This window comes from Lissotriton helveticus, chromosome 8 (genome assembly GCF_964261635.1).
Source record: "Lissotriton helveticus chromosome 8, aLisHel1.1, whole genome shotgun sequence".
Classification (NCBI taxonomy): domain Eukaryota; kingdom Metazoa; phylum Chordata; class Amphibia; order Caudata; family Salamandridae; genus Lissotriton; species Lissotriton helveticus.
In genome coordinates, this window is record NC_136069.1 from 439,461,859 (window position 1) to 439,482,741 (window position 20,883).

Consider the following 20,883-nt stretch of genomic DNA (forward strand, 5'->3'; position numbering starts at 1 on the left):
CCTCCGCTGTAAGAGGGAGGTCCAATGCCGTTCGCGCTTCGTCAGAGACGGTCTTCGGGGGCAAATCAGCAATAAATGTATCGACAGCATCAGCTGGAAGGTAGTCCTGTGGCGCATATTGCCCTGCGTAATATCGGGCAAAACTAGCCGCCAACTCCGCCGGATCCGTCAACGTGACTCCGTCGTCATCTGTGAGTCCCGGCAGCGTAAGTGGCTGCAGGGTACGCTGACACAGCCTATGGATAATAGTACAGGACTTGTCCCTCCACTGGTAAACCCTACTTCGCGTGGCCAGCCACGCCTGTCGGGCCTCATCCAACAACACGGACGCATAGGACTGCTGCGCCTGACATCGTCTCCCCCTCCCTGACACCGCCGCTCAAGAACCTCCACGCGTGCCGCGGCAGCAACTATGGCCTCCTTACGTCGGCGACGGGCCGCCGCACACCACGCGATGTCGACTCCCCTCAATGTGGGCTTCATGGCCTCCCAGACCACCGTCACATCCACGTCTGCCCCCAGGTTCTCCTGCCAATAATGGGCAATCGCCCCCCGCATATGGTGTACATAATCAGCCTGCTGGAGATGCCATGAAGACATCCTCCACCTAAACGGTTGTCTCCTCCTGTGCAACTCAATATCCACAGCTACTGGGGAGTGGTCAGACAGCCCCCGATGCAAAATATCTGCCCCTCGCACTCTACTCAGAAACGCACCGGGCACAAAGACACAGTCCAGTCGCGAGAAGGAGCCATGCACAGCTGAAACATAGGTATACTCACGGACCTTAGCATGCAAGTGTCGCCAAACATCAACCCAGCCCAACCCTTCCACCATCGCACTCAACCGGGTGGGGGTAGCAGCAGTCGGTGTCTCCTGCGGTCTCCGACGGTCTATACTCGCATCCATCACATCATTCCAATCCCCTCCCAGTACTGCCAGGGACTCTGGGATTTCCGCCCACACCGCAAACAACCTCTCAGCCAGGGACCACTGCAACGGGAAAGGTGCATATATACTCCCAAACACAACAGATTCTGAACCTACCATTCCCTTCACAAAGACATACTGACACTGCGGGTCAAGCCACTGTCTCTCATGCACATAAGCCAGCCTGCGATGGACCAATATGGCGACCCCCCTGGAGCCCCTGGTAAACCCAGCATGAAAGACTTGTTGGTAGCCAAAGCGTTGCAGACTAAGCACTTTCGTCCCCATCATATGCGTTTCTTGTAGCAGTAGGACATCCGCTGCTTCCCTCTTCCCCCATCGCAGAATTGCTCCCCTCTTAATTTTATCTAGCATCCCCCTAACATTCCAACTCAGTATGTGCATGGACGCCCTAGGGAGTCCCGGAGTTGATGCATCAGCCATGATCCCAGGGGACACAAAACCAGAGCACCCAGTAGCAGGCCCGAGTAGACAGCACAATCAGAAGTAAAGCAGTAGAAATCATGTGCACCCCCCACCAACCTCCCCCGCCCTTCCCACCCACCCCCCCAGAACGCACCCCTCAACACCCAGTTCCCCTTCCCCCGCCACCCACCCCTATACCTCATAGAACACTGAAGTATCTGTCGCAGCATGGGTAACCTCGGGCCCAAAACAGAGCGCCCAAGGCCAACCATACCAGTGGATCTCAACTACCCACTCAACCAAGAAGAACCCCCCCCCGCCAACTCCCACTGTAGGAGAGTAGGGTCTGCTATCCTATGGTCACCCCAAATTTTTGCTTTTTGCTTCACTGGTTTTCGACTACTGAGGCTGTGGGCCTGCTGATCAGACCCCCAGCCTGCTGTTCTCTCACTAAATTAATGACACATGTGCTATAGGCACATACCAATTGGAAATGGACTCCTTGTCAGCCCCTGTATAATGCACTATAGGTGCCCAGGGCATAGGGGCCACCAAGGCCTACCAGGGGCTGCAGCATATCTTTTGCCACCCCTGGCTGGTTCTTAAATTGACACAACTGGCTGATCACTCAGCTGGGGTAAGGTGGTGTAATCACCCCTTGCTTAGATATAGTATACCTATATCTAAACCTATATCTGGACACATGTAAACCTGTGAGCCACTCCTATGGAAGGCCTCATCAATCCTGGAGGCAGGGTGCGTGGTTTTATGTGAGATGGAGCTCTAGCATGAGCTGAGCCTGTCTGCAGCTGTCGGGAACAACTCCCTAAGCTGTTTCAGGATAATGCCATACCATATACTCTTAAGTGCCTTATAATCCTCGCGGTTAAATAGCAACTTTGGTTTGGCTTTATCAAAACATGTCGTGTAAGGTGTCATACGATTTGGAATACCATCCCCTCGCCAGTTCTGGCGACGGGGATGGCATTCCACCCCTCTAGAGGGGTAAGACATGTTCCTTTACTAAATGCGGTTAATTTCTCCAAAGACCTTAAGATCCACAAAATGGATGCCTCTGCCACAGACAAATGTCTGGACACCTGCAGTTGACCGAAACTCAACCAAATGGGTCCTGGACAAAGGGTTTCCTGTCACAGGAGGGTGTCACCGCCCTCCAGACAGGAGATAGTGGATTGTAGCAGGGAGGTTTGAAAGAAACCAGACACTGCCTGGGGCGCACAAGGCTGCCCCTTGCATAATCCGGCCAAACCGGTTCTGGGGCACTCCAGCCCTCGTGCCAGGGCGGCCTGGATCAAAGGAAGGGGGTGTATCCACCCACTTCCTGGGTCCCACCCATAGGAGGGGACCTAGCAGGTAATCACGCCCCCCAGATTGGAATAAGAGTGGGAGCAGTGCCAATGCACATCAGATTTCCTGGAAGAAACATTAGAAACGAAACTCTGGACCCTTGGACCTCCATCTCAACGTGGAAGCCCGAAGAATCTCCCTTGTGGTCAAGGAGTGACCACCCTGCAGCAGCAGGCACCATCCAGCCCTCGACGTCTACTTGGTTGCAGTTCCCGCCGGAACTCGAGCGACTGAGATCGACGAGATCAAGCTTGCCTGCCTTCCAACAGCCCGATCCACAGTCCCTGCAGAGCTGAGACCCGTGGAGGCGACCGGAAGCGTGGGGCACGCCATCTTGAATTGACCACGAGACGCTGACCGTGCAGCCCACGAGTGACCCTCGAAGCTGTGCACCGGGGTTTGAGAAGCCCCCACCCTGAGCTGCTCCTGAGCCGAAGTTCAGCCCTCCACACTCGACGAGTGCTGCGTGGGGCCCTTCTGCTCTATTTGGCTCAACGCGTTGGCCCGGTCACTTGCCAGCTGGCTAGTGGTCCCTGTGCCGACGAAACTACAAAGAAGACTCGTGAATCTGGTTGCTCCAGATCCACACCAGCTCCCCTGAAAAGGAGCCCCGACTCTGACCCTCCTGGTCCGAGTGAGAAGCAATCTTCCGATCCCGCGTGGATTGCTCTTGCCAAGGCTTGTTTGCTCCAAACTTGAAGCCGACTGCACCGACGGTGAGAGCCTGCGTGGGACAGATCGTGACCTGCTCCTGGACGTCGCAGATGCCCCAGAGCCCACGTGACAGCGGAGAGAAGCTCCTCGACGACCACCTGATTGCGCCCGACATTGCCTGGTTCCGTCCTGGTTCCACCCTGGTCACTGCTGAGTGACCCAGACTCTGTCCCCTCTGCTTTCAGGTACCCTTCGACTTGAGTCCACCCTTGGACTCCACCGGACACTTCATCTTCAACCCGCCTGCAGCCCTTTCAGCTTCAAGCACCAAGAGCCTGCGTGTCAAAACCCGACGCCACTTCGACCCTGTGCACCCACTTCCTGTGGGTGAGGTAACTTTGCTCCGCCGGTGTTCCCACACTGGTGCACATCTCTAGGGTCTGTGTGTTAAGTTTTGTTCCTCTAGGTCCAGCGGAAGTGTCCTTAAACTTTAACTTTATGACTTTTACGCACCATTGGTTAACATTGGTGCATGCGTGCGCTTTCCGCACATCTCCCGAATCCCGAGGGCCATTCCCGACTTCAGCATTGCTTGTCCTGACTGCTCCCAGCGATTCCCTAGGCCCTAGGCCTAACCACTGTTCGAGTGGCCTCTCTTATACCACTTGTTTAGTATATGGTTTGAGTGGCCACCCGCCCTCATCCATAATTGTGCAACTTGTATGTTTAAACAGTGCTTTTGATTTAACGCTTGTGCCCCTTTATTCATAAAGAATACTGGGGATTGTTTTTAGTAATAAATACATATATTTTTATAATATATACTTGTGTGGTGTCCTTTCATTTGGTATTACAGGATTGTATGTGGTAAAACAGCTCGCTTAACACGACCTCTTAAGTTAAGCCTTTAGGCTGCTTAGTCCATGCTACCCCTAGGATAGCTTGTCTAATAAGGTTGACTTACAACCAGACACCATAAGGGATTGTTTGGTCTGATAACAGGTGGCTCCAGAATTGGAAACATCACCTATCAGGCCAACTTCTCACACCCACCCACGTAGGAGACAAGAAGCCTCTGCATACTAGCTCCCCGTACCCACCCCGCAGCCCCACACAATCACAAATATGCAAAGCGAACAGTCACTATATACTCAGTCCTCAGCTGTCCGATCAGCAGAGCATAGCCCTCCGACCACCCCCGGCAGGGGCACACGACACCAGCAGATAATCTTGCACCCCGATGTCCTTCAATGTTCCTTTCCGGAGTGGTCAGAGTCAGCAGGTGTCCCATCCCGTGCTCCACTGCGAGAGGAGGAGCGCTTCCGCGACCTAGATCTCCTGTGCCGCTTGCTCCGGACACTTGGGTCACCTCGCTCCTGTGACGAGCCCCGTGACGGACCCGGATTCAAGCCCAGTTGGGCATGTGGTCAGACCCTTACCGTCTCATCTGTCCACCTGAAGATCTCCTCTCGGGTATCAAAGAAATGGGTCTGTGACTGGAATACCACCCGAAGGCGGGCCGGATAAAGTAAGGAATACTGGAGCTTCAGGCCTCGCAGTTTCGCCTTGGCAGCTATGAAGGAGTGTCGTTGTTGTTGTACCATCTTAGTATAGTCCGGAAAGATCATGATCTTCTGGTTCTCGAATGTAAGCGAATCCTTTGCCCTCGCCTCTCGTAAGATAGTGTATCTGTCATGAAAGTTCAGAATCTTAGCAATCACTGGCCGGGGCCGCTCCCCGGCAGGCGGCTTCTGCGTCAGGGCTCTGTGTGCACGCTCTATTACAAAACAACGTGACAGGACATCCGGAGGGAGCCAGCTCTCCAGCCACTGGGATAAGAAGTGTTCCATGTTCCCTTTCTCGCAGCCTTCGGGAAAACCCACAAAGCGAAGGTTATTCCTGCGCGCCCGCCCTTCAGCGTCCTCCACCCGGAGCGCAAGACCTTTTTGAATTTTCTCCATCGCAGCTACCTTCTGCTTTAAGGTCCCCACATCGTCTTCCACACTCGAGATTCTGGATTCCGCCTCTGATGCGAGTCACTGCATTGCGAAGGTCCTGACGCAGCAGAGTCACATCAGCCCCTACCGCTCCTATTTTGGCGTCCAGCATGTCTCTGGATTGAGTGATCGCCGCCATAAGCGCTGCGTTGTCCGGCCCCGCGCCCTGGCCACCTCCAGATGCCCCGGGACCCCCACTCGGCCCGGTGAATTTGTCGATGGGCCCCTGCTTGGCGGACCCACTGCCCCCTCCGCCTCTGGTCATGTCGGGGATGTACAGGTAGGCAGCCCTCTGCAGTCTGCCTGCAAGACGCCTCAGTTCGGATTCACCGTGCCACCGATATCAACAAGGGCCACTCCACCCTATGGTCTCCACTGTCCCAAGGTGCACGGTTCCTCCACGCAGTCTTCCTCCGATGTCCAGGGACACCTCAGGCCTCTATGCAGCTCCGACCTCTTGGCAAAGAATATAGCGTAGCTCCAGCCGGACTATGCCTCCCCGCTCTCGTGGTTCTACTCCAGACCTCTCAGCGGTCGGCTGCAAGCTTCGGACTGCAGGGGCCCCCCCACTCCACTGCCCAAATTTCGGGGTAGTCCACTGGCACTCCAGCAGCGGGCCGCAGCTCCTCAGCCACTCGTCCACCCACACGGGGGCCCCGGGGACACTCACTTTTCTCGCCTCGCCTCCGCCACCACTGCTTACGGGCACCCTCGGGTCCCGGGCACCACACCCGTGTGAGCCTCAAGGAATCCACTGGTCAGTTGTCCAAGCGAGCGCTGCAGCGCTAAGCCAGGCACACCGGGCAGGACGTCGCCCCGGGGGCCACAGCGCCGCTGGTCCCTCTGCTTCACTGCCCAGGCCGCCTCCGAGCACCACCACAAGCAGCCGGGGACCTCCAAACTCGAGGCCCCGGTCTCCGGACCTCAGCGCAGGCCGCAGTCCTCCACCAACGCCTCCGCAGTACGGGCAGCCACCCAGCAATTGAGGGCACCGCCGTGCTCCCACTCTCCACTCCGCCGCCGATCAGAAGCCCAGGGCAGGGGCCCAACAGTCGTGGCGGCAGGCCAGCGCCGGGAGCTCCCGACCGGGAGTCGCCAAAATCGAGGCCCCGGCTGCACTAGGCCTCAGGCCGCCACCGTCGTTATCGCCACCTCAGGGGGTCCGGGAGCTCAACACTCCGCACCGGAAGGCACCCCCCGCCGATCGCCACTATGGTAGCACTTGTGGGCTGTGGAGCAGGTCCGGGAGCCAGGATAATTTATCGGATTAGTATCGGGCTGGTGGGAGCTCTAGCAGGCTGCGTCCACCATCTTTGCCCACGAAGCCACGCCCCCACGGACTTCAATATTTGATTGGTAAAAATGTTGTGTGACTCAGACGCTCCTTCCATTACGCTTTTTGTTTTTGGCACGTTATTGGTCTCAACGGTGGGCCATAGGAAGTGGAGCGCCCAAATTAATAAAGGACTCTATTGGACTGACAAAGAAATATCTCACCAGTGCACACCAAGTGTTACCCTCATCGCTGTTGAGTTACTGATCGCCTCATAAAAGTCCTCATCCCAGGGAAGCCCACCCAATGGGTTCTCCTCTCCCTGGGTATCATCAAAGGGTTCCATCTGTGGGAGGTATCTCCTGCTGCCTTGTTCCATAGGTAATATGGAAAGGAGGCACCCAGTCAGAGTGCTATATATTGGAGCTGGGTGTCAGCCTAACCTTCAGTGTGAGAAGACTCAATTAAGTAGGGTCAGGCCCCAGGGACAGTTCACCCCAGGTGCAAAGTCTTATGCAGGGTAACACGTCTGGTAGGGTCCCTGCAGGACAGTGTCCTGTTACAGTACAGACTCCCTGGTAAGGGAGCATGAGCAGTTAAATACTACCGGCCCCTGTAAGGAGTGTAAAGTTTTCCTCTCTGCGTTTGGCAGTACAGACCATTCTGGTGAAGGACGTCTCTCTTCCAGATGGATCAAGGCTCCCGACCGCAGTGTGCTGCTCAGACTTCTCCAGAATTCAGAGAGCGCGTCGCGGTCGGAGGTGCCGAGTAGGCATCCTCAAGCAGTGGGAGGATCGCACCGCAGAGCTTCACCTCTATTGACAGGGCCGCGAAGGAGGGGGCTACGTTCCTGCAGCCGCACAAAATTCTTCAATGAAGCAGTACGGGTTTCAATGATAAAACAAACAGTAAGCAATGCCGCGTAAGCGTGGCGAGTTAATTACCAAACACGCACTGCAATTAACTACAGTGTTAAGTATAAGCAGTAAACAACACCACTTATCTTTGGCTGCGAGCACCGAAGAAAGAGTATGGGTGGACAGTGCTGATGGACTGTAACCCTGATTGGAGGCTCCTGATTGGTTGGAAGAGGAGACTATCGTTGTGTTGAACTCTATTGTTTTTGTTCTTGAAATTCCCAAGGCCTCATGGGAATTGTAGTTTGTTAAAGTTGGTTTTATAATGGCTGATATTCATTAAAATAGAGAAGGAAAAGCATAATCCTCGCCTCCGGTCCTTACATAGAATTCATCTTCTCTCTTGATTTGCTAACTTATATACTGTGGGCTAACTTAGAGTGAATGAATGTACTTGTTTTGTCGATTTTGTCACAAAGTTTGACCCTGCAAATTGGGGCAACTTGTGGAAGAAGCTATACAACTGAGAGATTGATACAACATTATTACAGTTTATTATCCAAATGGATTCTTGGGTTTGGATGCAAATAGATCTGAAGAATGAACAGAGCAGATTCCTGCTACTTTGGGCTTAAAACAAAAAGAAACTTTGGAAAATAAACCCTCAGTAATTGTGTCTTTCATGTTTCACTAGTTAGGATTCGCATGAGTGTAAAGTAATCAATTACGCCAGATTACTTTAATTCCTTTATTGAAGATAGGTGATGGAAAGAACAGGAAGCGGCAGGCAGCACAGCTACTCTGATCACAGCGTGGCATCTAACTGAATCGCCTCACTGGAACTTACATGGATAGTATAATTCTAGAGCTCGCATAAACACGAGCCTTAAAGCTACAACATATTATTTAAATACAAACAGAGCAAGAATACAACATAACACAGCCCCCCTCTTACAATAAAATGTAACAACCTTAAACTGGAAGGAAAGAAGGAGATATGAAAGAATAATAATAAAAAAAATGAAAATAAAAATAAAATAAATAGAAGCCTTACAACAACATTACATTACATATTCTTTAAGCCACGCAGGCAAAACCCTTTTCCTCTTAATACAATCAACATCCCTAACACCAGAATTTGTATTTTCGTCAGATTCTGTGTTCTTATTAGACATAGGCATCCCCACATCAACAGAACTATCCACAATGGAATTCTCTTCAAACCCTTCTCCTCCCCTTAAAGAAGAAAGAGACACACCCAACATGTTTTTAGACCCACCAATTCCTTCTCTTTGAAAACAACAAGGAGACTGTGAACTTGGATTTCCCAAAGCTAATTGAGATTGTAAGTCACTGTTTTTAAAATAATCCTCCACCCACTCAAAGTTCTTAAATCGTTCTTATTCTAAATTCTTATTATCATGATCTTGGTTAATATCAAAAGCAACATCCTTGTGATTCATAACCTTCCCATCATCCAGCTTAACTGAATTTCTGAAAACATCAACAACCAGCTTAGGTGATTCAAATTTACATTCTCCTTTTTGAACTTTAAAAGCCTTTTTAATGCAAACCCAATCACCAATCTCGATAGGAGTATCTTTTGCACCATGGTGTTTATCATAATACTCTTTGCTTTTTAAATGGACTAACTCCAAATTTTTCTTCACTTCCACAGGTGACCATTGTTGTACGTTTTCTCTAAACAACCATCCAGGGTTAAACTTACACCTAGGTGTTCTACCTCTCATCATAACAAAAAAAGATAATCCAGTACTGTTGTGCGAAGTGACTCTATAGGACCATACCGCTTTCTGTATCTGCACTTTCCAATCCAATTTCTTATTTATGGCCGCTTGTAAAATTCCCTTAATCACTCTAATAAATCGTTCCACTGTGCCATTCCCGCTGGGATTATATAATGCCGTGGTTTTGTGTTTGATCCCACACCTCTCAAAGTAATCCTTTGCCAACCTAGACAAAAACATCTGTCAGAATATTAACAGGTAAGCCTTCCATGACAAAGATCTTGTCTAATAATGTAAGAACTGTTTGAGTGTCAACCTTTTCTACAAATTTAACAATAGGCCACTTTGTAAAAACATCAATAGCAACTAACCCGTATTCTTTCAGTTCCCCAACTGGTCCAAAAATGTCCACCGCTACAGTTTCCCAAGGAAGACTTGGAATTAAACCCTCACTGATTGTTGGTCTTAAAGTTTGTAATGACTTGTCAGCCGAACTACAAACTTGACAGGCCTTCACAAAATCTTCACTATCTTTATCAATGTTCGGCCACCAAAATACCCCCTTGACCGCTAGCTTCGTTCTAACTATACCAAAATGTCCTTCATGACACATTTGCAAAACTCTTTTACGTAAACTCACAGGGGGAACAATTCTGTCTCCTCTTAATAACACATCCTTTTCAAAGGACAACTCCAAACGCACTTCCCAAAAAGGTTTCATATTGTTAGTAATATATTTTTCTTTTGCCCATCCTTTACAAATATACTTAGAAACATCCATCATATCCGTATCCTTGCTATGCTCTTTTGCCCACTCTTCCTTACTAATGGCAGCAACTCCAGAGTCTTGTACTAAAGCCACACTGAAATTCCCCCATGGGTCATCAACACATTCCTCCAATGGAGTGAATAATCTGGACAAACAATCTGCCACTACATTGTCTCTCCCAGGCACAAAACTCATTTGATAAATAAACTCCTTCATACGCATGGATATCCTTGCCAACCTGGCTGACGCTGTAGCAATCCCCTCAGTAGATAAGATGTGGACCAAAGGTTTGTGATCCGTCCGGAGGGTGACCATTTTCCCCCATGTTCCAACGCCCAAGCGCAAGCTAAGGCTTCTCTTTCTATTATAGGATATCTGCTTTCAGCAGGGGACAGTGCTCTGGATGCGTACAAAATGAATTTCTCTTTATTATCATGACCTATTTGTGAGAGGACAGCACCCAATCCTTTGTCACTTGCGTCAGTTGTTAGAAGGCAATCAAGATTAGGATCAAAACTGGACAATGCATTCACCCTTTGTAAGTCCATATTCATTTCAGAAAACTCCTTCTCACACCAATCGGTCAATCAATCAATCATGAAATTTGTATAGCGTGCTACTCACCCGTTAGGGTCTCAAGGCGCTGCGAGGGGGGGGGAGGGGTTGCTACTGCTCGAACAGCCAGGTCTTGAGTAATTTTCTGAAGGAGAGGTGATCCTGGGTCAGCCGTAGGTGAGTGGGGAGGGAGTTCCATGTCTTGGCTGCCAGATAGGAGAAGGATCTTCCTCCGACGGTGGATTTCCGAATTCTTGGGACGGAGGCGAGGGCGAGGCTGGCCGATCGTAGCTGGTGGGTGGGGGTGTAGAAGGTGAGGCGGCTGTTGAGGTACTTCGGGCCCAAGTCGTGGAGAGCCTTGTGTGCGTGGGTGAGGAGTCTGAACGTGATCCTCTTGTTGGTGGGGAGCCAGTGCAGGTCTTTTAGGTGGGCGGAGATGTGGCTGCGGCGCGGGATGTTCAGGATGAGTCCTGCTGAGGCGTTCTGGATGCGCTGGAGTCTTTTCTGGAGTTTGGCTGTGGTTCCAGCGTAGAGGGTGTTCCCATAGTCCAGACGGCTGGTGACGAGGGCCTGGGTGACCGTCTTCCTGGTTTCGGTGGGGATCCATCTGAAGATCTTTCGGAGCATGCGCAGGGTGTTGAAGCAGGAAGATGAGACTGCGTTCACTTGCTTGGTCATTGTGAGGGAGGAGTCCAGGATGACACCCAGGTTGCGTGTGTGGTCCGTTGGTTTGGGTGCGCTGCCCAGGGCAGGCGGCCACCAGGAGTCGTCCCAGGCGGAGGGCGATGATCCCAGGATGAGGACTTCCGTCTTGTCTGAGTTCAGTTTCAGGCGGCTGTTCTTCATCCACTCGGCGACGTCTTTCATCCCTTCATGCAGGCTGGTTCTGGCGGTGACGGGGTTGTTGGTGAGGTAGAGGATCAGCTGGGTGTCGTCGGCGTAGGAGATGATGTTGAGGTTGTGTTTGCGTGCGATGGCTGCGAGAGGGGTCATGTAGACGTTGAAGAGGGTTGGGCTGAGTGATGATCCTTGTGGTACGCCGCAGATGACTTTGGTGGCCTCGGATCTGAACGGGGGGAGGCGGACTCTCTGGGTTCTTCCGGTGAGGAACAAGGTGATCTACTCCAGTGCCCTCTCTTGGACTCCGATGTTGCTGAGGCGCTGCACTAGGGTGCGGTGGCAGACAGTGTCGAACGCTACAGAGAGGTCCAGGAGGATGAGGGCTGCAGTTTCCCCGTTGTCGAGCAGGGATCTGATGTCGTCTGTGGCTGCAATGAGGGCGGTCTCGGTGCTGTGGTTGCTCGGAAACCGGACTGTGAGGGGTCGAGGGATCCGTTCGTCTCGAGGAAGGCGGCAAGCTGTCTGTTGACGGTCTTCTCGATGACTTTGGCAGGAAAGGGGAGGAGCGAGATGGGGCGGTAGTTCTTGAGGTCGGTGGGGTCTGCTGTTGGTTTCTTCAGGAGGGCGCTGAGCTCGGCGTGCTTCCAGATCTCCGGGAAGGTGGCGGTGTTGAAGGAGGTGTTGATGATGTCCCGGAGTTGGGGTTCGATGATGGAGTCGGCCTTGTTGAAGATGTGGTGGGGGCAGGGGTCGGTTGGTGATCCGGAGTGGATGGTGTTCATCGTGCGGGTGATGTCTTCAGTGCTGATCGGGGTCCAGGCACAGAGGGTGGTGGTGGGGGGCGTTGTTTCGGTGGTTGGGTGCGTGGTAGGTGCGCCGAAGCTGTTGTGTATATCGGCCATCTTGCGGTGGAGGAACGAGGCGAGTGAGCCGCAGAGGTCTTGCGAGGGGGTGATGTCGTTGTTTCCGGCACTGGGGTTGGAGAACTCTTTGACGATGCTGAAGAGTTCCTTGCTGTTGTGGGCATTGTTGTCCAGTCGTTCTGTGAATACTGTCTTCTTGGTGGTGCGGATCAGCTGGTGGTGTTTGCGGGTGGCATGCTTGAGGGCAGTCATGTTGTCTGTGGTCTGGTCGTGGCGCCAGGCTTTCTCGAGGGTGCGGCAGTTCTTCTTGGAGTTCTTGAGTTCGTCGGTGAACCAGGAGGCTTTGCTGCTGCCGGGTCTGCTGGGAGGGTTCTTCAGTGGTGCGAGGTCATTTGCACAGTTGGTGAGCCACTGTGTGAGGTTGCTGGCTGCTTCGTTGGGGTCCTTTGTGCTGGCGGGAGGGTTCTGGCGGAGGGAGGTGGTGAGCTGCTCGGTGGTGATCTTGCTCCAGCTCCTGCGAGGAATCTGTTGCGGGTGATGGTGGGTCGTTGTTCTTCTGAAGCTGAAGTGGATGCAGCTGTGGTCAGTCCAGTGGAGTCCGGTGGAGTGGCTGAAGGAGATGTGCTTGCTGGAGGAGAAGACGGGGTCAAGTGTGTGGCCGGCGTAGTGGGTGGGGGTGTTCACCAGTTGCTTGAGTCCGAGGTTGGTGAGGTTGTCCAGCAGGGTGGTGGTGTTGCTGTCCTTGTTGTTCTCCTGGTGGAAGTTGAGGTCCCCTAGGAGGATGTAGTCAGCGGAGGGGAGGGCGTGCGGGCTGATGAAGTCTGCGATGTCTTCACTGAATTGGGTGCGTGGTCCCGGGGGTCTGTAGATGAGGGTGCCTCTGAGGGTGGTCTTGGGATCGGCGGTGTTCGGCGGCGGTGAAGGTGTCGTCGGGGTTGGTCGTGATGTGGATGGTGTTCTTGTGTACGATGGCAATGCCTCCTCTGGTCTGGTTGGCCCGGTCCTTCCGGGTGATCTTGTATCCGTCCGGGATGGCTATGGCGATGTCAGGCGCTGAGGAGGCGTTCATCCAGGTTTCTGTAAGGAAGGCGACGTCCGGTGATGTTGTGTCGAGCAGGTTCCAGAGTTCGACGGCGTGTCTGTGGACGGAGCGGGTGTTGAGCAGGATGCACTTGAGGTGGTTGCTGCTGGTGCTTGGCTTGTCGGGTGCGGTGCAGGTCCGGATGCAGGTGAACTTGCAGGTTTGGCAGGTGAAGGGTCAGTGGGTGCGTTTCGGGGTGGCTCAGTAGCAGGCGGGGTTCCGGCCAGGTTTGAGTGCATTGAGGGTGGCGGCGTCATAGGTCCGTCGCGTGGGCTGGCATCCTCGGGGGCCAGGGGTCCTGGCGCTAGGCGCGGTCCAGTCGCGGACGGGCGTAGACGGGCTTGCCTTTGGCGCAAAATCGGCGCGCCCGCTGCGCGTGACCGCTGCGCGTACCCGCGGTCTCCATATGAGGTGAAGTGGGAGGGAGGAGCAGCTGGGAGGTGGGATCGGGGCGGCCAATGGCGTGTACAGAAAGGAAAGGGGGCGGGCGGCGAGGGAGCAGCGGCGGGAAGCGGGGAGCGGGGGGGCACACAACAGAGGGTACAATTCAACAAAAGGCACAAAATGAAAATAAACAGAGGACAAAAAATACAAGTTAGGGCAAAACTGGCAAAACACAAGTACAATTTAGGACAGGCTGGCGAAAAAAAAAAGCGGAGAGCTGCGAGGGAGGGAGAACGAGCGGCAGCGAGGGGGCACCAAGGACAGGGACGAGCCTGTGGCGCAGGGCAGGGGCGCGCCAACAGATGGAGGGTCGTGCGGCATGGGGGTGTCCTTTAGTCCCTTCAAATTTCGTATTCTTCTTAAGCAGAGATCTAATGTTGTATACCTTTGACGCAAAGTTACCTATACATTTCGCACAATACTCTGCCATCCCCAAGAAAGATCTTATTTCCTCTGTAGATGTTGGAGCATGTGATGCTACGATATTTTCCACAAGTGAGGCCTTAGGTCTGACTCCCTCCTCGCTGATAATATGGCCTAGGTTAGAAACACTTCTTTCACCAAATTTACATTTAGACAGTTCTACTGTTAATCCCGCTGAATTCAATATCTCGAACACTTTCAACAACTTGGAGTCATGGTCATCCTTGTCAGTGCCAGCAATCAAAACATCATCCTGGAAGAAACACACTCCTTCTACCTCTCCAAACAACTTGTGCATCAAACGCTGAAATACAGCCGTGGCCGATGCAAGGCCAAATGGCATTCGCCTAAACTGATCTCACCCAAACGGCGTGATAAAAGCCGTTAGATTCCTTGATTCAGGCTCCAAAACAACCTGATGGTAAGCAGCAGAGAGGTCGATGTTAGAGAACCAAGTCGCCCCTCTTAAGGAAGAAACCATCTTATTAATCTTTTGTAAAGGGAATCTTTCGATTACAATGTTTTTATTAAGGTAGCGCAGGTCAATGCATAAACAAATTTTTCCGTTGGGTTTCTGTGCGACCACAACCGGAGAAATCCATTCGGATGTTTCTATTTCTTCAATAACTCCTTTAGCCAAAAGGCCTTGTATTTCTTTCTTTACTTCATCCCTTATCAACATAGGAATAGGCCTGACTTTGTGTACTTTTGGTTGATTATTACTCTTTAGTACAATCCTATGTTCAAATCCTTTTAGCTTCCCCAACTTTTGTCCCACTACACCAGTGAACTTACTTTTCAATGTGTCTTCTATCTTGCTGCATTCATCCAAAACAAGTACTTTCTCCTCCCTATTTGGGTCTAATATGATATGTATATTTTTTGGGTCATGCCATCCCAAAACAGATTATCACACCTAAAAAGAGGGAGAAAGAAGAAGCCTATATATACACATGAGCAAATTTTCTTTCTCCCTCTTTTTAGTCTTGATTGTACATTTGAAGTTTGATTTTTTTATTTGACTTCCTTATCTGAACCTCTTGTTAGGTGTTATAATCATTTGTCCCTGGTTCAGGGTTGTTGGACAGCCCCTGTAGATTGCTAATGATCCCAAAACAGATGGTCCCACTTTTGCAACGTACAACTTTCCCCTAGTCACTCTCCCTTTAACGAGAAACGTAAGCCATTTAAACCCTAACATATATATCTTCTCTCCTGTGTAACTTACAGGATTCACATCAGAGACATTCAAATGATCTCCAATCTTTTGTGTGAACTTCTTTTTCCATACCTCTTCATTTAAAATTGGGTACGGAGATCCAGAGTCAGCTTAAACATTTACATGTACACTACCTAAAGACAGTTCACATATTGGTTTGCCCTCCATTGGCTCTTCCTTGATATTTAAAACTAAATTACCCCTTACATTTTTCACACTGACTTGGTCATCTTCCACGCAATCATCCATACCCAAATCTTCACTCAAATACATTTCAAATTGCTGCTCTATGACACATTTTGCTAAAATGTCCAAGCAACCCACACACACCACACTTTTTCCGTAGAGCTGGACATATTTTGCTGAAAGCTAAGTGCTCTCTGCTATCGCATTGATAGCACCTCCTCTCTTCCGTACTCTTTTACTTTCCCTGGTTTTTGAAAGGTTGATTTGTCCATCTTCCTTAAAATTGTTTATTTTGGTTTTTTGACGTACTTTGTATCTTGAAAACCGCTGATGGTGCCTTCCCAGATTCCTTTTCTGCATCTTTAATTACATTGGCGCACCTACCGGACATTTCTGACTTCCTCATTATAGCTAGAACATCATCCAAAGGTGCATCCCCATTCACCCATAAGCGATGTTGTATAGGTGAATTGTCATTGTGCATAACTAATTGATCCCGAATAAGATCATCATGCAAGTTACCAAATTTACAATTGCCAATTTCTTCAAGTCATCTACCCATTCATCTACCATTTTATCCTTATTCTGTTTCCCTCGGAAGAACTTATGTCTTATCACTCCGATACACACCTTTGGTGCAAAATATCTGTCCATATCTTTTAAAGTATTCTCAAAGTCATCTAAATCAGCATTTCCTACTTTTTGCATGCATGAATGAGTCTTTAAACCTTTAGGTCCTAATGAATGTAAAAGTATTCTCTTCTTCTGATCAACTTTCATTTTTCCTGCCTCATCAATGGCACAGATGTAATTAATGAAATACTCCTTCCACTCCACCCACTTAATTTCTGGCTGTGAACCAGTGGCCCAGAAGGGTTGTGGAGCACTAATTGAAAAGTTTTGTTGAGCCATGCCCTTTTCTATGTTAACCAGGTTGTGGTCACCTTTTTCCATAAATTTTTAGACAAATTTCTTTCAATAACTTTGTTTGTATATAATGACTTTTAATTGAAAAAAAATAAAAAAATCCTCACAAATTCACTCTAATTTACAAAGTTCTGATTTCTGAGTGCCCCCGACTATTTCACCTGTTCTTTCCTTTAATTCCGCTTCCGTTTAAAATAGTCACATATATCAAAATGTATTTTCAACTTGCTCCGGTAATGCAGTCTCTCCTAATGCTCCGGTGAATACTTTCTACCTCCCAAAATGACTACCACGCATGGTCACGCAACGTGACCTCGCGCGATGACATCATCGTGCTTTAATTCCAAGCTAACTCGCTGTCGTAAGTGTTCACGTTCCACCGTCTCGAGTTCAGCACAGTCGCGCGTCTAGAATCACGCCGCTGCTCGAATGATGCAGCCGAAGGCGTACACCAACCGTCATGCTACCAGCCAGAAATTGAGGTAAAATACGTTTTCTCACCTCATAAGAAGCAAAAAATCTGTCTTCTTAAAGTTCCGCATGAAGTTGTTAAGGCGACATTTCCACTGTAAGCTCTCCTTCAATATACTTTGTTTACCGCCAATATTTAAGTTGAAATAAATTCCTTAAAAAAAATGTTTTGTCTCCGTCCCTCATCGCCTTGCACTTGTAAAGTAATCAATTACGCCGGATTATTTCAATTCCTTTATTGAAGATAGGTGATGGAAAGAACAGGTAGCTCCAGGCAGCACAGCTACTCTGATCACAGCTCGGCATCTAACTGAATCGCCTCACTGGAACTTACATGGATAGTATAATTGTAGAGCTCGCATAAACACGAGCCTTAAAGCTACAACATATTATTTAAATACAAACAGAGCAAGAATACAACCTAACAATGAGCTATCCAGCATACCATGTGCCGCTACTTCTGGAGTTGAAACCTTCACCTACCAGTGTAAATTTGTATTCAGCCCACTGTGCTTTACAGTTTAGCGCTAATTTTCACAAATAATCATTAGGGGTAGAATGATAGCATTAATAAAAATCTACACTGTGTTTAGAAAATCACACTACATTTCCACATATTTAAACTAATATTCGGGGGAAGCTGATCTCTTACTACCCTCTTCATCCTCTTTTATTTTACTCACTGCTGGGTCTGTTCTTCTGTGTATTTATAGTTTGTGATGGAGCTTGATATGTTCCATATTTAAGAAGGTAACCTAAAGGAAAACTGATACGAGCTAGCAATTATTACATATAGTTCCATGCTTCAAGTGGCTCAACATTGTCTGACAAAGCAATGTAATGTTAACAAGACTAACTTTCTACCTAATGTATAGTCTATATTTATACTTTCGTTTCACAAACATTTTTGTTTTTCTGTTCCAGGCACACCTGAGGACAAATCTGATAGCAATAAAACTGGTATGTGTTCCAACAAGACTTACTTTATTTGACTTGATAATTATGTGCATCTGTTATGGCTATTTTAAATTGTAAATTAATTCTTTCTGTAATTTAATGTTTAGTGTACAACTGACACTCTGTCAAAGTTCATCCCTATTCTCTAGAGAATATGGTAGAGTTAATGTTTACTTTTTAATTCCATTCACTGCTGTATTTTGATTTGCTTAAATTAATCATGTATTCAGAACTATCAAATTAAATTGGGGGAATAGCATCTTGCCTGAACCAATTTCAACTTTTCCATTGTTATAGGATTTCAAATATTCATTATAAATGAGCTAATTGTGTGATTTTTCTGTATCATTTGACGAATCAACTTTTGATCGTTCTTGTTTTTGTTTAAATCTATTTCTGCTAATGCATGATATTAGGGTATGCTTGCCATAGAGACTGTTGGTGCAGTGCTCCACCAGGAGACGGGGGAGTGAGGAAGATGTTAAGACAATGCTCTGGCAGTAGGAGTGCAGCAAAGCAGTGCTGGTTCACATATTGTGCTTGAGAGAGTCAATCAACTAAATTTTGCCTCCCCAGCAGCTCAAAAGTTCTAAGTCTGACAAATAGTGAATTTCACGTCTAAGTTACCATGCTATTCTTTCACTGGCTGACCTTTACCAAGACTCAAACAGTGTGAGGCGGGAGGTGGAAGTCCTGGGTGGTTCAGTGAGTATGTGGCATCCCTTTTTGACGGCACCTATTAATGCCCTTAGGCTGTTGGTCTCCTCATGCTTGCTGTACCCAGCACCTTGTCTGTATACAACTTCCAACTTGTTGTGGATTCTATTCCTCCATGCTGGTATTACACTTCCTCAGGGTGTGGGAGGCAGAGAGGTAGAGAGGTCCAGCTGGTAGCTCTCCTTCCAATGAGCTCTGGGATGACTTAGACCCATTAGGGTTATTGTGTTTGTGCTTTCTCTTTATCCAACATTTCTGATGTATACGTCTAATGACCGATTCCTCACCTTTTTATTTTCTCCAGCCACCAGCATAGATCCAGAAATTTTCAAAGCCAAAGCTCACATATTCCAAAAGGTTGCTCTGTTGCCTCTCTGGCGACCTTCCTAAGAAGTGACGACTTTGAGCCATTTAAATGCACTAGATCTGCCCACTGATGTTGGTTTCTATCTTTTTGTGTATTTGTCATGAGTCCAGAGCTCTGCTTTTTGTCTGTGCTTTCCAACTCGAGAAAACTTGTATTCTAGACCGTGTTCTAAGACAAATAAATGTCTCCCAGAAGACCCCAGGCTTCAAACAGTGCCATGATGTAGGAAGCAAATGTTCATCATTGATATACACAATGTGTGTGTGTGGTGTCTAGGGTTTTGGCACAACTCCATATTTTGCAATACATGCTCTCTGATGCACCTGAAGATCTTTAAGGAGTGGAAAGCGAAGCTGTACATCGCTGAACACACGATTTGGGGCAGGTCATGCTCCAAGCAAAGGACCTGAGCCAAGTTGCAGGGCTTCTTCTGCTTCTGTTTCAAGCCCTCCTGTCCTACTCAACCGCCATCCTTTTGCAATTTGAAAGCAAAGTTGAGTCACTTTTTGCCACAGTCCAAGAGGGACTTGTCACAATCCCAGTTTCTCCCACTTATTGAAGAAATCATGCAGTCAATGCTCAACGGCCCCAACTCTGCTTCCATCACCTTGCTATGAGCTCGTCTTGTAGCTGGTCTCAGCTTGCTTTCCAGTCCTAAGTCCAGTGTCTACCCTACAGCAGGTAGAGCCCTTCAGGGAGGCCATCATGCAGTTTTTTTAGAATTATGCTGACTCCCTCTATAGTACCGTGGGCCCCATGGAGCTGCTGACCGACCCCTTTGTGCTACTGTCCTGTCCTTTATTGGCACTGGTCCATATCTTCTCTCCTGCATGGAGGCCTTGTCAGTTCTCACTACTCTGGCATCTGCTCCAACTGCAGTGATGCCAGCCCTGGATCGGACCTCGTTGTCGGTCTCGTATTCAGAGGGGACTTCGACTCGTGCCAGTCCTACATCTTCTTATGAAATTACCAAGGCTCAGCCCCCAACTTTGAGCAAATGTCTGTCTATTCCCCAATGCCAGTATTATCATAGGCTGAAGTTCCTGTTTATTGCAGATTCTGATGCCACTCATTGCCTTTAAGGTGCTCTATTTGATGAGGATGATGATGAGGAGGCAGACAATTTACTTCCTGCCCGCATTACGCAGATACTGGCTTCTACTTTGTCCAAATGCCTGAATAGTTCATCTGGGACAGAATTGCCCTCTGTTGCAGCCCCCCACTGAGGAGCATGCCTCCTTCACTGTGTCCATAGAGTAGCTAAAGTTTCAGATCTCGAGTTCTCTGTCGTAGAGACTAAGGCATATCTTCAAACAGAAATCATTCTACTTGGTCTTGCCACTTCAGAGTCCTTGATGCCTTTTAACAAGGCTTTGACAGAAACAGAACATGGTCTCAACCATGTTTGTCTCCCTCTGTAAGTCGTCTGATGGTTAGGCACCTAAACTTGTCTCAAGAGACCCAGTACTCCTGAACAAGCGTGACTCCCGGTTGCTGTTTCAGCCTTCAAGCAGCATGATGAATCCCAATGCATTCCCTACTGCTCCACAATTCAGTTGAACCCCATTAATACATTTAGCAAAATAGTTTTTTCCTCTCCCATCTTGGCAATGAGGTAACTGAACACGGTCTGCTTACTATAACGCTACATGCATGCCTTAAGGAAAATAGACAATTTTTAAAGCCCATCCGTGATGAACTCATGAATGCCCTTGCTCAGACAATCCAAGATAGACAGCACACAGCTAAATATGGTTTGAGGGATGGCCTGTACACAGACTCTGTGGGTTGCTCCATGGGCACTAGTGTTG

The 20,883-nt window shown here is 49.1% G+C and overlaps 1 protein-coding gene across 1 annotated transcript in view; it reads left to right on the plus strand.

Annotated features, from left to right (window-relative positions):
• Positions 1-20,883, plus strand: part of GTF2F2 (general transcription factor IIF subunit 2) — a 984,327-nt gene that overhangs the window by 281,150 nt on the left and 682,294 nt on the right. The window contains exon 5 of the mRNA XM_078657309.1: positions 17,956-17,991. Within this exon, the coding sequence (XP_078513435.1) occupies positions 17,956-17,991 (36 nt within the window). The remainder of the gene's footprint in view (positions 1-17,955; positions 17,992-20,883) is intronic.